The sequence below is a fragment of the Mesoplodon mirus genome (assembly GCF_964341445.2).
Source record: "Mesoplodon mirus genome assembly, chromosome: 4".
NCBI lineage: Eukaryota > Metazoa > Chordata > Mammalia > Artiodactyla > Ziphiidae > Mesoplodon > Mesoplodon mirus.
In genome coordinates this window covers 150,992,926-151,011,453 of record NC_138979.1, presented here as the reverse complement: position 1 = coordinate 151,011,453, position 18,528 = coordinate 150,992,926, and the positions used below count along the sequence as shown (strand labels likewise).

General features: G+C 37.8%; 1 protein-coding gene across 10 annotated transcripts in view; it reads right to left on the bottom strand.

The window, feature by feature from the left end:
* Positions 1-18,528, bottom strand: part of SYNE2 (spectrin repeat containing nuclear envelope protein 2) — a 341,983-nt gene that overhangs the window by 231,116 nt on the left and 92,339 nt on the right. For all 10 annotated transcript variants that reach the window (XM_082616958.1, XM_082616964.1, XM_082616965.1 and 7 more), the window contains exons 8-11: positions 15,667-15,863; positions 9,679-9,779; positions 7,856-7,957; positions 5,639-5,776 (exon numbers count right to left, since the gene is read on the bottom strand). In XM_082616958.1, the coding sequence (XP_082473084.1) occupies positions 5,639-5,776; positions 7,856-7,957; positions 9,679-9,779; positions 15,667-15,863 (538 nt within the window). The remainder of the gene's footprint in view (positions 1-5,638; positions 5,777-7,855; positions 7,958-9,678; positions 9,780-15,666; positions 15,864-18,528) is intronic.

Genomic DNA, 18,528 nt, shown 5'->3' with positions numbered 1-18,528 from the left:
GAGAGGCCACAACAGTGAGAGGCCCATGTACCACAAAAAAAATAAAATAAAATAAACAAATGGGACCTAATGAAACTTAAAAGCTTTTGCACAGCAAAGGAAACCATAAACAAGATGAAAAGACAACTCTCAGAATGGGAGAAGATATCTGCAAACAAATCAACGGACAAAGGATTAATCTCCAAATATATAAACAGCTCATGCAGCTCAATATTAAAAATACAAACAACCCAATCCAAAAATGCGCAGAAGACCTAAACAGACATTTCTCCAAAGAAGACATACAGATGGCCAAGAAGCACATGCAAAGCTGCTCAACATCACTAATTATTAGAGAAATGTAAATCAAAACTACAGTGAGGTATCACCTCACACCAGTTAGAATGGGCATTATCAGAAAATCTACAAAACAACAAATGCTGGAGAGGGTGTGGAGAAAAGGGTACCCTCTTGCACTGTTGGTGGGAATGTAAATTGATACAGCCACTATGGAGAACAGTATGGACGTTCCTTAAAAAACTAAAAATAGAATTACCAGATGACCCAGCAATCCCATTACTGGTCATATACCATAATTTAAAAAGACACATGCACCCCAATGTTCATTGCAGCACTATTTACAATAGCCAGGTCATGGAAGCAACCTAAACGCCCATCGACAGATGAATCGATAAAGAAGATGTGGTACATATATACAATAGAATATTACTCAGCCGTAAAAAGGAACAAAATTGGGTCATTTGTAGAGACGTGGATGGACCTAGAGACTGTCACACAGAGTGAAGTAAGTCAGAAGGAGAAAAACAAATATCATATATTAACACATATATGTGGAACCTAGAAAAATGGTACAGATGAACCGGTGTGCAGGGCAGAAATTGAGACACAGATGTAGAGAACAAACGTATAGACACCAAGGGGGGAACACAGCACGGGGAGGGGGGCGGTGGTGTGATGAATTGGGAGATTGGGATTGACATGTATACACTGATGTGTATACAATGGATGACTAAGAAGAACCTGCTGTATAAAAAAATAAATTCAAAAATTCAAAAAAAAAAAACCTCACACACTCATTCATTCACTCATTGAGCAAACATTTATGAATTGTGCTAAGAGTTGGGTATAAAGACACAGAAGGCTTCTGGAGTAGAGGAAGGACATGTGGTGGGGGGAGTGGTCACACACCACAGATGGCTGTGCAGCGGTTAGATGCCAGTTAGGTGTACATGAGGGGCAACATGGAGGCATCTTATTTAAATATATGTGTTCAAAACTGAAAGTAAGGAGCAGAATAAAATACAATATCAATTCACACAACCTAAAAATACACGGACACAGAAATACAATACTGCATTTTGCAAGAACACATAAAACAAAAAGATACACATTAAGCACATCACAATGGCAGCCTAAGGAGAAAGAGGGATGGAAGGAGGGTATGGGGATAAAAGGAAGTAAACATAGAATTTAATAAAGGAATAAAAATAGGGGTAGGGCCTTGCCCAGATCCATGTGTCATGAAGGCAAGAGTAAGTTTACCACAACGCTCCACATCTAAGGGTCAACCAGATAAATAACAGCCACAGCTCCTGCCTGAACCACCTAGCAGGGGAAGCAGACAAGGACACGGTTACAGTAAAGTGTGGTCAGCAATATAAGAGAGCCAGTGGGGAGGACCCCACCCTGATGATGAAAGTACGAGTTTTAAGTCTGTATTCTCTCTTACCATTCTAGTTCTACTAGAGGAGTTGTCACTATTCTTAGAGTTAAATCACTTTTAGAGGAAAGAATAGGCAAAATTAGGTTATTTTTTAAGTGTAGGGTTCTTTGATTCATTATTAATTCATTGAAAAACATTTATTGGGTACCCACTATATGCAGAGCAAAGTATCAAAAAAAAAAAAAAAACCCATTAAACCAACAACCCAAGTACAAAGATGCTAAATGAGGACAAAGCTAGCCTCCTTCAAGGCAGTCAAATGGGACTATTCATAAACCAGAAACGTTAAGTGTTACAGTTTTTGCATTTTGTTTTGCTTTTTTTAGCATTATTGAGGCATAACTGACAAATAAAATTGTAAGATATTTAAAGTGTACATCATGGTGATTTGATATACATTTACTTCATAAAAGGAGTCTCACCATCTAGTTAATGAACACATCCATCATTTCACATATTTATCTTTTTGGGGGGGGCAAGTACATTTAAGTTTTTACTCTCTAGAAAATTTCAATGATATAATACAGTGTTACCACTATAGTCATCATGTTTTACATGATATCCTCAGACCTTATTCATCTTAGAGCTGAAAGTTTGCTCCCGTTAACCAACTTCCTCCTATTTTCCACACCCTCAGTCCCGAACAGCCGCTTTTCTACTCTGTTTCTACGAGTTTAACTTTTTTAAGATTCCACAAATAAGTGACACCATGTAGTATTTTGTTTTGCTTTAATTGCCTTGCAAGTTTATTTTCTCAAAAGGTGTAAGACAAAAGACAGCTCTACAATCCTAAATCATTAACTACATACCATTAAGCCTCCAGTTGGAAAAGAATGAAAAAATGTTTTCACTATTGTGAATTTTAATATGAACAAGTTAGCATGTGCTTTTATTATATATATCTGAATTATCTGTGAGTTTCCCAAAAAATAAACAAACAAACAAAAAACCCAGAAAACTGGCAAACGACTGAGCAAAAGAGAAGCTAAGAACGATACCTCTAACTCAGTTGTTATTCTTCTCACAACAGAAAGAAAGCTGTATATGTTTTGCAAGAAACCAAATGTGGGCTTTCTGACTGCGGGCTGTACTCCCTGCAGCGGTAGGAAGAGGAAAGATAGAAGGCGGTGTTTATCTTTCATTCCTCTCTTTCCACTCTTTTTTTTTTGTGGTACGCGGGCCTCTCACCGCTGTGGCCTCTCCCGTTGCGGAGCGCAGGCTCCGGACGCGCAGGCTCAGCGGCCATGGCTCACGGGCCCAGCCGCTCTGCGGCATGCGGGATCCTCCCGGACCAGGGCACGAACCTGCGTCCCCTGCATCGGCAGGCGGACTCTCAACCACTGCGCCACCAGGGAAGCCCTCTTCCCACTCTTAATGTAGAAAACTAGTTCTACACTTTCTTTCTCAGTGTTGGAAATTACCTTTGAATTTGCATGAAAATTTATATAAGATCTTGTCAGGTCAAAATAACGTAATGTGGCTATTTCCTATCGCAGGCTTAAAATGAAATCATTTATTAAGATGCTATGAGATATCTGTGTCCTCAACCAACTGAACCAGAATCTGTCTGGATGGTATTGACTGTTATACACCTGATGACTTTAAAATCAATAAGTTTCATTTTGCAACACCAAGAAAATGAGCAGAACTCCACCTACGGAACAGATTTTCAAACTACTATCAATTTGTAGCACTTCATCTTGCAAAATAGTTCTTTTAATGGTTTTTCTCATTATTTTGGGTGATTTTTCCAAATCACAGGCAGCAAAATTAGACTGGGTCTTTTTGGCCTGGAACAGCCTGAACTATACAGACAGTATTTTCTTCCTCTCCTTCTGTTTTGTTGAGGATTCGTAACAGAGACTTCCTGCCCTTCACAGGGATCAGTTCTGTCAAACTGTGGTCGGAACAGAAGCTGAAATTGCAATGAGCACTGCCATTTGATGGGAAAATTTCTGAAGCTGCACTAGCTCTTCAAAATTAGGGATTGAGGGGCTTCCCTGGTGGCGCAGTGGTTGAGAGTCCGCCTGCCGATGCAGGGAACATGGGTTCGTGCCCCGGTCCGGGAAGATCCCACATGCCGCGGAGCGGCTGGGCCCGTGAGCCATGGCCACTAAGCCTGCGCGTCCGGAGCCTGTGCTCTGCAATGGGAGAGGCCACAACAGTGAGAGGCCCGCATACCACAAAAAAAAAAAAAAAAAAAAAAAATTAGGGACTGAAAGGGTGGCTCTTTTAAGCCACTGTGCTAGTGTTTAACACACTATACAAATGGTATGATAAATATATTCTGAAAACAGGGTGTCGCTCTTGATGGCCAAGAGGCTTGAGCAAGAATTGGCAAACTTTTCCAGGGCCAAAGAGTATTTTTGACTTACAAACTGTACAGTCTCTGTTGTAACTCTGTAAATTCACTAAAAGTCATTTAATTAGCCATTTAAAATGAGCAAATTCTATGATATGTAAATTATACCTCAACAAAGATGTTTAAAAAGAATGAAAGCAAAATAAAGACATTTAGACATCAAAGAAAACTAAGAGAATTTGCCATCCACAGATCTGCATTATAAGATAAGTTAAAGGAAGTTTTTCAAGCTGAATGGAAATGAGTTCAGATGGAAACTCAAATCTCTAGGGAGGAACGAAGAAAAATGGTAATGATAAATAGCTATATAGATATGAAAGACTAATTTTTTTCCTTAATTTCTTTAACATACATGACTGTTTTGAGCAAGAATGTATAACATGGTCTTGGGGACTTTAAAACATATGTTTGTGTCCTATATATATTTATATATAAAGCAACTAAGCATAAAAAATGAGAGATTTGATTGCAAGACTTCCACGTATTATAAGAAGTTGTACAATAACTTAGAAGTTGTAGAACTTTAAGTAGACTATAAAAATTTTATAATGTACATTGTAATCACAGTAAAAATTTGAAAGAGGTAGAGCCAAAAAGCCAATAGATAAATTAACATGGAATTCTAAAAATATTAACATAATCTAAAACAAGGCAGGAAAAGAAAGAATAGAGATACAAAAAACAGAGGGAATAAACAGAAAAAAAGCATAAGATGGTAAATCCACATTATCATACTGATATAAGATCAAGTAGACATGAAGAAAAATAGTCTTCCCAGAGATAAACAGGAATATTTCATAATGGTAAAAGTGTTGATTCACGAAGACATAACAATCATAAATGTACACACCTAATAACAAAGTCTTAAAATACATGATACAAAATTTGACTAAATTAAAGGAAGGATTCTACAGATTTTAATAGGTCTCTCCCAGAAATTGATAGAATACCTAGACAAAATGTCAGTCAAGACATAGATAATCTGAATGCTACCAACCACCTTGTCTTAATTGATATTTATAGAATACTATATCCAATAACTACAGAATACATGTTCCTTTCAAGTACAAATAGTATATATATACCATATTATCCTGGGCCATAACACAAGACTCAATAAATTTAAAACGACTGAAATCATACAGATATATTCAGACACACATACACACATTCATCATTACACATTCTCTCTGGGTTTGTCCCTACCCACTTCAAGCATCTATTGATAGTGATACATGATACTGGTCCAAAGCAGAGAGGAGGTTGCATGTCAATCAGAATATGGATAATCTACTATGGCAAACCAAGAATTGATGGCAAATATAAAAACTTTGTATAAGCCCGCAATTTCTCTAAACAGAATGTTATAAATTCCTATTTCAATATCAACCACTACCCAAATGAGATCATGGAGAAAATATAACGCTCTCCCAACAACTTTCTGATGAAGCATCTACTCTGTCTTTTACAGAATTCCTCATGGAAGTCTAAAGTTCTCATCCAACAAACAAAGCTGCCCCGTGAAAATGTTCTAATCAACACAATACAGTAACCTGGCAGTTGAGACCATCCCAGGCTTCTCTCAACTTTAACTGATCTTCATTCAGTTCATCTAGATTCCTTGTTATCGACAGGACATCCAGAAAGCGTTTTTTTCCTTCATTGAATGACTCCAAAAAGGACAGCAGGCTCTACAATTAGAAGGGTATTTTAAAGACTGAAACGTTTAAACCAGTTTATAAAATGTAATTTGCTATTTGCAGGTCAATAGTTGTAGGTTATATTTAAACTTTTACTTAGATAAAGGTAAAATTCCCTGAATTCAGGATCCTCTCACCAATCCAGTTTCTTTCTCCAGTGCACCCTCATGATCTGGGTGCCCCCATAGTGACACAGGTCACAGCTTGCGTCTCATGTCACTATGGTTGGATTTCTACTGGAATAGGGTAGCAAGGCCACCCAGCTCTAGAGGACAAATCATAATGCCCCATGGAAAATGTGAGTTTGTCCTCCCCAAATATGTGTTCACAACAAAATAAGAATGAGTAGAAGTGAGGATTATATGGCAGCAGTCATCATGTATAAATGGTTTTTGAAGTTTCCATGATTAACTAAGCTTGAGCCATTCTTCCCAAGTCATTTTATACAAACTTTAGAATATACTTTGTCTTTGCCCTCAAAAATTTAATAAATAAAGCTTATCTTGGTTTGTATTTGTGTGAAATATTGGTGTTTGAGTCATCAATTCCATAACTGTTATTTAAGATTACCCATAATTACTGGCCGCATTTCTAATTAAATTTTGTGAACAAACTAAGGGATAAGTAATTTGATTCTTTCTGAGAATTAAAATAACTTCATAAAGGCTTTCATTTTAGAAACCTGAATCTGTGGTACATTAGGAAATGAAAGACAAGTGAGAGCAAGGCACTTCCTGTGGACGCTGAGCACCTTGTCAATGAAAAAAATTTCAGGCCAGAGCTAAGAGGCAAAAAGCACAAGAAGCCTATGCAGGAGAAAGGAAGATGAGAATGTCTTCCTTCCTTGATGGCTCCAATCCTAAAAGAATGGTGTGGCGAGCAAGTCACACAATCCACCGAATGTTAGTGTAGGAAAGACTGGATTCATCCGACTCCCTCTCTTAATCGATGTGGGGGATGAAGGTCTAGAAGTGCTAAGTGCTGTGTAGCCCCAGGAGTGTATCTCCTCCTTATTCAGGATGGAGACCAGGTGAAGGGCACAGTGTTGCACAGACTGGGTTCTAAGAAAGAAGACTGTGGAGCCCTCACTTTGGCTCCTGACAGTATCTTTCAAAATGGTGTGGGGAATAACTGCTTACCCTGGAGAAGCATCAAGACTAAAGAGAGCTCGGGCTTTGAATCCAGACTTCATTCCAGTCCCACCTCTACCTTTCAGTAGCTATATAACTTTAGATAAATCACTTAGTCCCTCTAAGTCTTGTTTGTCTTCATCTGTAAAACTGGAATAGCCATGCCATACTCAGCAAGATGTGGTAACCTGAAAAACGCTTGTCAGCAGGTGCCTGATATATAGCAAATGTTCAATACATGGTGACAGTAACAGTTGTCATTACTCCCAAAGGACATTTTGGTTGAAGCCCTGAACTGTAATTCTGGGATGGCTCCATTTCTGATTTCCTAATCTTTTTCCCTTCAATATTCATTCTGAAAAGCATGTTCTGCTCTAGACCTGGGATTGGAAAACGTGTACTATAAGATAAGTAAGATAGCAAACATATTGGGCTTTGTGGGCCATATGGTCTCTGCTGTAACTATTCAACAATGTGGTGAGAATGCAGCCACAAACAATACTTTAATGGGCATGGCTCTCATATAATATATATTATAATATGTAATATATAATACATAAGATAATGTATCCAATAACAATGTATTTACAAAAACAGGTGCTGGGGCCCAGAGACCAGTTTGCCAGTCCCCACTCTAAAACCTTACTACTCAAAGTTCTCTAAGGACCACCAGCATCAGCACCATCTGGGAGCTTGTGGGAAATGCAGAATCTCAGGCCCCATCCCAGAACTACTGAGTTAGAATCTGTATTTTAACAAGATTCCCCAGGTGATTCCTACGCACATTAAAATTCGAGAAGCTTGGTCCTTCTAACTCAACACTAAAGCTTGGAGTTAATTTAGTATTTAAACAATTAACTCTGTAAGTTTTTTTCTAAAAACATCCTACTCTTCCCCAGGAGTAAACTACAAATAAATTACTGTTTAAAGTCATACTTACTTCATACTTCTTACAGTAGGTCTCATTTTCTGAATCCGTTAGCATTTTCTGTAGCTTTTTCTCTTGCAGAGTTAACCAGACCATAGCATCTTTCACCTTTCCCTGTAATTCACACACACATTTAAAACTCTAGCCTAAATATACTTTGTGATTTTTTTAAACAATAAAATTAACAACTTCAAACATCAGTGAAATAGTGTAATCACTACACACCAATGACTCATTGTGCCAAAGAGGAATTTTGCCTGTTCATGTAACACCTTAAACTTTAAAATGGATTGAAACTACCATCTGAATATAACGTGCTAAAGAAACAGGGCAAGCAAGCCCCTATTTTTTTGGCTTACCCACTTTCATTATTCTTCCATTTTAGAGAACATTATTCTGAATTATTTATTTATAGTAGGCATTTCAGAATACTGCTTTCCAATAAATCTAAACATGGGTTAACAGATGTTTACATCTACTAAATATACTGACATCAAAAATATCTTGAACAATTTAAAGATCCTAAAAATAACACTACTAAAAGCTTTGGTTAAGCTATCCTATGGAATTGGGCAACAATTATTTCTTCTTTAGATTCTTGTTTAGGCGGTAAGCTTGCACACATTTGGAGGCAAATTTTACAGGCAGAGGATAAAGCAAAAGAAATTGCATCTTATTTCCATTCTCCTTTAACCTTCCTTTACTTTTTTCCTTCTATTAAGCAACAGTGCTTTCTATATATTTTTGCAACTGATTTCATGGACAGTTGAATTTTTAGTTTTATTTTTTGATAAGAAAATTAATTAGAAAACAGGAGCTCCTCAGCAGGTCAGAAATAAGTGAAGTGTATTATAAGCCCGTGTCTCAGCTTGAGTCTCTCTTCCAGAGTCAGCAACAATCTGGCTTGGTGCCTCAAACATAACAGTTGGAAAAACATAGGCCTAAATTTTATGTCAAAGCAAATGTGATAGTATGACTACATGTTTACATGTCTGAGGAAGTAGTTTAAATTTTAAAATAATATTCAAAAACATTTTACTAAACTCACAGCACTCATTCATCTTTATAGATGCAGAAAAAATGTTTATTTTCAGCTCAGTGATTTTTAAGAAATTTCCACCCACAATATTCTGTGCAACTGACTGAAAGTCAAAGGAAAAAACTGAATAAACAAATGGCAGTCTGATGGTAATTCAACAGTATCTCAACAAACAAGGATTAAGAGTGGAACACAATGCTTCTGTTTATATGGATTATATGATTCCATTTATACTAAGCTAAAGAACAGGTAAAATGGAAATATGCTAAAATTAGATTGTGATGATGGTTGCACAACTATGTAAACATACTAAAAACCATTGATCGTAAATTTTAAATGACTTAATTTACAGTATATGAATTGTATCTCAATAAAGCTGATAAAAATTACAATAGACAAAAATCTGATATCTCTAGACTTTTTTAAAAGCCTGCTAAACTTAATTTGTCCTATATAGTACGTATCTAAATGCTGTTTTAGATAATTCAACAAAGTTTAATAAACTACCACTTTTAACTTTAAAAAACCAAGCAAAACTAATCTATAGTGAAAGAAATTGGAATATTGGTTGCTTCAGGTGGAGGAGTACAGACAGAAGAGAGGCACAATGGAACAATCTGGGTAATAGAAATGTTTTACATCATGATTAAAGTATGGTTATATGGGGTGTGCATTTGCCAAAACTCATTGAACTGCACATTTAAGTTCTGTGTGCAAATTATGCCTCGATGCCAAAAATTAAACTATTAGTAGGGTACCAAAAAAATGAGCTTGATTTGTACTTATAAAGACATACCTGGGCTTTATCTCCAGTCCCAGGTGCAGCCTTTGAATACTGCAGAAACTGTGCCACATAGGTCATGATTGACTTTTCATCAGGATTAACAACATCCACATCTGAAAGATATGCCACACTATCAGTCAGCTATAGGTGTGATTTACTATAATTAATACTCAAGAACAGTATTGAAATGAACTTGAAATGAACCAAAATAGTCAACCAGCCAAGCAATCTCTGCTCACTCACCCTTGCACCAAGGTTATGCAGTGGTTAAGAGCTTAGATCCAGAGTGAGATGGAGCTGGGTTGAATCCTGGCAGGAGTATTGCACAGCCTCAGTTTCCTAATAATAAAATGTCACTGTATATGTTGTATGTATGAGGGCATGAGTAGTCAGGGAAGGTGGATAGGAGAAAGGTAAGCCTTCCTCTTTCTGGTGACACAGTGCAGAAAGTCCTCCAGGAATGCAGAAACATAGAGCAACTGGAATCCACTCCTGACACATTGGTCTCAGCATTTGTGCAGTAAAGCATTTCCAAAAGTATATGTTGTATACAAGATTTGTTCAAGACATCCACAAGATTTTATTCATTCATTTGTGGAGCAAATACATTTACTGAGAGCCTTCTATGGACCAATCTTTGTTTTGCATTAAAAGAGCGCATGGTGAAATAAATTTGGAAAATGCTGATTTAAACAAAGTTAAAAATATTATAAATTCATTAAGTACAGAACATCTCCAGGCATATAATAAATTAAGTAGATCACAAAATCACAAAGAAGAGATTACAATATGTTACAGACAAAATGAACACATAATTTGGGGATGTCTTTTGCTACTCCACCAAAACAACCAATGATGATATTGACAAGGAAATCTGTGTTTATTTATTAATTCTATTAAATGCAATTCAACACGTATTTATAGAGAGCCAACAAATGCAGGTCACAAGCAGGGTATGTAAGACTCAGTCCTTGCCCTTATGGGCTTATGTTTCATCCCTTCATTCAGCAAGTAGATGCTAGACCCTTGAGTAGATGCTAGATGCCTTAAGACATTATCTGCCCCTTGAGGAGCCTGCAGTTAGGAGAAAAACAAATAAACAAATACAACACACTATGCATGCTTTAGCAAGCATGTTTACTGGGCCCAGTGAGTGCTCTAAGTCAGTTGAGGGAGGAATTGAATCTAATCTATAACCAAATGATAAAACCCAAGGCAGTAAGCACATTAAACATATCAATAAAGAGCTGGGAGTAGGGATTCCATAAAGAAAGGATCCCTGGGCCTCCCTGGTGGCGCAGTGGTTGAGAGTCCGCCTGCCGATGCAGGGGATACGGGTTCGTGCCCCGGTCTGGGAGGATCCCATATGCCGTGGAGCGGCTGGGCCCGTGAGCCATGGCCGCTGGGCCTGCGCATCCGGAGCCTGTGCTCCGCAACGGGGGAGGCCACAGCAGTGAGAGGCCCGCATACCGCAAAAAGAAAAAAGAAAAAAAAAAAAAAAAAGAAAGAAAGGATCCCTAAGAGTTAAGTTATTCTATCTTTTATTGAAAAAAGTATAAATATCAAGAGATACATAAAATAATGATACTGGCTTAGCTGGATACCTCTCTTTTAAATTTTCTCATTGTATATGAGGCTATGCATAATGATTAAATGTGTTAACAAAATTGTGTCAAAAGATAATTCCCTTATTCAAGTATGACTGTGGTATTTGGTTTGCATAAATAATCATGATGGGGACTTCCTTGGTGGTCCAGTGGTTAAGAATACGCCTTCCAATGCAGGGGACGCAGGTTCAATCCCCAATCGGTGAACTAAGATCCCACATGCCTCGGAACAACTGAGCCCGTGCGCCCCACAACTACTGAGCCTGCATGCTCTAGAGCCCGCTTACCGCAACTAGAGAGAAGCCCGCACACTGTGATAAAAGATCCTGCATGCCACAATGAAGATACCGCGTGCCGCAACTAGACCTGATGCTGCCCAATTAATTAATTAATTAATTAAAAAATTAAAACTAAAAAAAAAGGTCCCCCCTCTCTTTAAAAAAAAATCATCACGTATTTCATGTTTTTGAGCTATTATTTAAGCTATGTAAAATGAATTATGGGCAATCATTTACAAAGTGGAAATTTGTTTTCATTAAATTGTCTGTTCCACTAATTGCCTAGTTATTTTCACATACTAAAATAGAGAAAATAGTTTACACTAATAATAAAGACTTGGCGAATCACAATGAAAGAAGTGTTAAAAGAAAACACAGAAATAGGGAATAGAGCACAGCATGGGGGGAAATGAAGAAATTTTGAAAAGATAATGAAAAGACAAAAAGGTTCTTTCCTTTTTGGGCAAAAAAAAGGGGGGGTGGAAAGGAGGGAGAAAAAACAAAGAGATGGGGGAAAGTTAAACAAGCAGAATTATTAACAAGCAACATGAAGCCAAACTAATGACAAACCTGATATACAGAAACATGAAATCATTAGGCTAACTGTGAACTTGGGAATATCACATAATTAACTCTTATAAAAACAACTGAGGTCCAAAAAGGCTAGAAACCAGTAGCAACAAGCACACCTAGCACCCAGATCTTGGTTTCTAATACCATTCTTCAGTAAAAGGAACCAGGGCTCCTTGGAGGAATGGTTGATCCAAGACTACAGTAGGAAGTATACAAGATGAGCCTGGAGCATCTTGTAGTGCCAAAACAAACAAGCCAACCCCACACTGAGGATATGGCAAAGGAGCACAGGAGCTGACTGAAAGAGCTCTCAATAGCCAAAACTCAGAGGTATACAATTTTTTTTTTAATTTGAGCAATAAAATAAACAAAGTAGCATTGGATTACAACCCAAAGTATAAAAAAAATCCATGAATCTACACTGATACAAATAAATAGTTGGATAAGTAAATAAATGGAGGAGAAGAGAAAAATCTCCTGTGCAGAATTCCGAACAATTTATGTAGCTAAACTGCCCTCAAGGAGAGTGAGCATAACTCTCCTAAGTGTGGGCTGTGCATAGTGACTTCCCTGCAGAGTACAGTACGGAAAGCGGGGAAACAAAGAGTAACTTCACAGTGGGGAAACCTGACAAACACTATCTCAGCCAGGCGATCAACGTCAACAACAGTGATGTCAAGTTGGCATTAAGAGAAAAAGCATAACACAAATTCCAGCGTCTACAAAATACCTGACCAGTAATCCTCAAAACTGTCAAGTCATCAAAAATTTTTAAAAATGGTCTGAGAAATTGTCACAGTCAAGAGGAGCCCAAGGAGACATGATGACTAGATGTAACATATCCTGGACGGGATCCTGAAGAGAAAAAGGGCATTAGGGGAAAACAAAGAAAATGTGAATGGAGTATTGCCTTTATTATATCAATACTGGTTCATTAATTGTAACAAATATACTGTATTAATGTAAGATGCTAACAATAGGGAAAATTGGGTGTGGGGTATATGGGAACCTACTGTACTGTCTTCCCAATTTTCCTATAAATCTAAAACTGTCCTAAAAAATAAAGTATATCTAAAAATAAAAAATTTTTGTCATTATTTTTAACAATAAGTGCTGCAACATGGATGAACTTTGAACATTCTGCTAATTTAAAGAAGCCAGGGACTTCGCTGGTGGCGCAGTGGTTAAGAATCCACCTGCCATTGCAGGGGGCATGGGATCGAACCCTGGTCTGGGAAGATCCCACATGCTGCGGAACAACTAAGCCCATGTGCCACAACTACTGAGCCCGCGTGCCACAACTACTGAAGCCCGCATGCCTAGATCCTGTGCTCTGGAACAAAGAGAAGCAACTGCAGTGGGAAGCCTGCGCACCGCAACGCAGAGCAGCCCCCGCTCATGCAACTAGAGAAAGCCCGCATGCAGCAACAAAGACCCAACGCAGCCAAAGGTAAATAAATAAATTTATAAAATAAATTTAAAAAAAAATAAGCCAGTCACAAAAGACCACATATTGTATGATTCCATTCATGTTAAATCTCCAGAATTGGCAAATCTATAGAGACAGAAAGTATATTAGTGGTTGCCTAGGGCTGTGTGGGGGGATGGGGGATGGGGGAAATGGGGAGGGACTGCTAATGGGCTCGGGGTTTATTCTGGGGGGTGATGAAAATGTTCTAAATTTGATTATGATGATGGTTGCAAAATTTTGTGAATATACTAAAAACCATTCAATTGTACAGTTAAATGGGTAAACTGTATGGTATGTGAATTATATTTCAATACAGCATTTAAAACCAGAAAGGTTAAGTGACAAAGCCACAGTCACTCAGTCAGTGGTGTGCTCACAGCAGCTTGAGAGCTGATTGTTTAACAATTGACTTATGAAACTGCTGAAAATTTTAGTCAGCATTAAAATTTAAATTCTATAAATGCACAATTACATACATTATATTAAACCAAAGGTAATAAATACTTAAAACACATCACTTCCCAAGCATTTCACTGCATTTTACTAATATCCACACCTCTAAGGTTATGTCTATTGTATCTGTATGATAGAAATTATAATGGTGTGCTACTGTGCATCTTTTCCCAATGTATTCAGTGACTTCACATTGGTGGCAAGATTTATACCACAGAAAATCAGCAGATGAGGGCTTGATTTGCTGTTTTGTTGAGTGCCAAGAAAAGGATGGAGATATTGTTAACAATGCAGGTTAATCTTAAAAGCATGTCCTGTCTATAGCTGTCAAATTGTGAATGGAACAAAAATCGAATTCTTCCAGTATTCTCCCAGCAAAGAAGTCATTCACATCACTGAAGAACAAGTGCAGATCTGACATACCTCTTTGCTGTTACACTTACTCATTAATGCAAAGGAAGTTATCCACCAACACGTATGTCAGAACTGCACTGGTTCAGCAACTGCACCTTAAGTTGGCTACAGATTGATACAAGAGTTTGGCAAAAATCAACAAAAGCATTTGGGGGCTATATGGAAGTTATAATAAAGTGCATCATATATTTTATTATTATTTGTAAACTGTGTGCTACACATCATTTATGTTTGTAAAATTTATAATAGACATGTATATGTACACACATACACTGTTTCAGAGAGCCTAACATTAAACATTGACCTACACACCCCTGTTGTAGAGCTGAGACTAGAATTTGTATCTCTTGACCTGTTAGTTCATTATAACTTTCACTAACCCTACATGCCTTTTTTATGACCTTACTGGGTTTTTTTTTTTTAGCAAGCTTTGGGCAAATTATGAAACAACACAATCCAAAGTAAAGTTCTTTTCCAGAAGAATTGAATTATTTAAATCTTAATTTTATGAAGTTAAAGTATAACCTGATAATTATCTCTTTGAATATAGACAGTATTTAGGATTTCGCTTATGTTGTTAACAATCCAACAAAATTATTATTATTTTGGCCGCTTCGTGCGGCATGCGGCGTGCAGCACACGGGATCTTAGTTCCCTGAGAAGGGATCAAAACTGCACCCATTGGAAGCGCACAGTCTTAACCACTGGACCACCAGGGAAGTCCCTAACAATCCAACAAAACTGATTTAGCACAATCAATGGCAAAGCTGAGCCAGCCATAGAGAGAGAAAAAACAGAAAAAGCAGTTTCTGTCCTCATAGAGGCTCAGCTTTAACTAGGGGGAGGGAATAGGAAAGGGGACATAGATAACCCACTCAAAGAAATATCTTACTTGAGATATTTTAGAAAAGAATAATAGAATCAAGGAGGACGAAATATAGAACACAATAAAAGAAAATTAAGACAAAGACTCAAAATTATTCCCCAAAACAGCATCGTTTGGTTTCAGCTGTGACATCCTCCCTGCAATTACTGAGGTTAACTAACTGGCAGGAATTCTTAATTTCATGAAACTTAATAAAGAGTTTAAAGTTAAACCCTTCAGGACTAAAATATAATGCTGTTATGTTTGCTCATATGTGGGTACTGTTTTCAAATCCACTTCACACTGGACATTGTTTTACAAAGAAAGAAGCTTCTTTACCTTCTGGTTCCAGCATTTTGGGGATTTTTAATTCTCGTTCTGCAATTCTGAAGGCCTCTTTCAGATTGTCTCTGTTGGATCTATGCTTCACACTCTTCATGTCGATCAGGTCTGGTCGTAAGGCATGAATGACAGCCAAAAAAGCCATCCCATTTCTCCAACTTGCCTTAAAATCTGTCACACTGACAGACTCAAACCTATGACAAAAGAATAAAAACACGATAAACACTATCTAAAAGACTATATCAGAGCACCTCCACTCTATTCATCAGGAATTAAAACTAATTTCTGCCAATCACATAAATCAAATCAATCCTTCTAGGAATATATTTTATTTGAACCATGGGGTCAAATTAAAGTAAAATGCCAAGTGTGATGAGGCTCGCGACGCTCCAGAGCACTGCTTCTCAAAGCGTGGCCCCGGCAGCAGCAGCGTCACGTGGCTGTACGTGCTCGAAATGCAAATTCTCAGGCCCAACCCCAGGTCCACTGAATCACACTCTGGAAATGCGCCTGAAATCTGTCTTACAAGCCCTTCACGTGACAATTCTCACTCGAGTTTAATGCTCTTCATTCAGCAATCCGTTGGCTCAAGACTAAGCTGGGCCTCTACTAATTGTTAAATTCCTTTCACTAGAGGGACTAATTTTATTTCTCACTGGAAACAATTAAATGATACATTGTGCCAAGTCAGTGGCCAATAGCTCATTGAATAGACAGACCTTGTCACTACTCTGCTTAGAACCGGTCATCAGGAATGAATGCATAACCAAAATGTGGTGTGTTCATACAATAAAATATCATTCAGCCCTAAAAAGTAAGGAAATTCTGAGATATGCTACAACATGGATGAAACTATTTTATTATTATGCTGAATGAAATAAGCCAGTCACAAATGGACAAATGTTATATGATTACACTCTCTTAAGGTACCAAACAGAGTGAAATTCACTGATAAAGAAAGTAGACCTCTGGTGGCCAGGGGAAGGCTGAGGGGAGGGAGGAATAGGGAGGGGAGGTGTTAGATACAGAGTTTCAGTTTTGCAAGATGAAAAAAGTTCTGCAGACAGATAGCAGGTATGGTTACACAACTGTGAATGTACTTAATGTCACTGAACTGTACTCTTAAAAACTGTAAAAGTGGTAAATTTTGTTATGTATATTTTATCACAATAAAAAAGTTATTTAAAGAAAACCCATCATAGCTTGTCATTATATTTAGAATAACATCTCACAGTCTGGCCCACAAGGCCAGACAAGCTTTGTTTCCTGCTTACCTCTCCCACCTTTACATCTCTCCTCTCTTACAATGTTGCAGTATGTGGCTAGACCATACTGACTCCATTTTGTCAGCTCCATCTTAGGCCCGCAGTCCTACCCCCCTGTTCTCTCTGCATGACCAAGCTTTAGCCTGCTCACAAGGAATGTGCCCAAGCCAGATAAGTTCCCCATCTGATATGAAAACTGCAAGAATGCCTTTTGCTGACACAGATGGTTAATGGTCATGAGACCCCAGGGAGAGGAAAAACCCCTGGTTCCTGTTGGTGCAGACATACTTCTCCCTTCATAGTCAGATTCTGTTTTAGCTTTGGCCCCTTTAAATCTCCCTGTATCCCTTTTGAGGGCATGGAGTGAGTGCAGCTCTGAATGCCTCTGGATCCTTGTCTGCCTGATCCTGCTTATAAGTTACCCACAATAAATTTCATAACTGCACTTTATGGAGTTGCCTGTTTCATTCTTCAGCCTTAAAGTTCCTTCTCAGTTCAGAGGACATTATTCAATATCTCCACCTTCCAACATGCAGTAACATTGGCTTTATTTCTTCTTCTCCACAGCCTTTTTAATCCTTCTGCCTGGACACTCTTTCTCCCAGAGATTCATACACCTAAAGCCTTCTCCTTCAGGTCTCAGCTCAAAGGTCTCCTCCTCAGAAAGACGTACACACTACTATATGTTAAATAGATAACCAACAAGGACCTACTGTATAGCACAGGGAACCATATACTCAATATCTTGTAATAACCTATAATGGAAGAGAATGTAAAAAAAGAATATACATATTTATATATATATATGTATAACTGAATTACTTTGCTGTACATCTGAAACTAACACAACATTGTAAATCAACTATATTTCAATAAAAATTTTTTAAAAAAGAAAGGCACTCCATGACCACCTACGATAAGGGCACCCTCTTCCTATCCTTGACATTCTCAACCATATCATAAGTCCTTCCTAACTTTATGGCCAACTATAATTATCATATTTATTCATGTGCCTTTCCCACTAAGGTGCAAGCCCCTTGAGAAAAGGGGCCCTTTCTTTCTTGCCCATCATGTTAGACTCACCCACCCTGCAAACAGTGCCTGACATAAAAAGGTGCTTAACATATATATCTCAAACCACTCAATTTGTGTTCAATAAGAGATCACTGAAGATTTTGTAAAAGCATATAGTTGCCTACAAAGTGTGGGAAATATTCAAGAACAACTATAGTTTCCTTTAATATCCCATAAAAACACAAGGAAATTCAATGGACTAATTTAAGTATACATCAAAAGTATACATGATAAAAGCTACTCAAGAAATAATCTGCTTCAGATGACCTGGGCTTTCCTGGATCCCTTAGGAAAAATGCCTAAACTATGATTATGACAAACTACATAGTAGGCAGTGATTTTCAGGTCGTTTAACAAACACACATATGGTGCCCGTTGTGTCCAGAAACTGTTGCACGTGTTTTTTTTAAAAAAACACAATTCTTGTAATGCACATAATAACCCTATGAAGTGTTAGTATTGTCCACGTTTTATGATTAAGGAAACTTGAACACAACGAGATTAAGTGTCTAAGGCTACC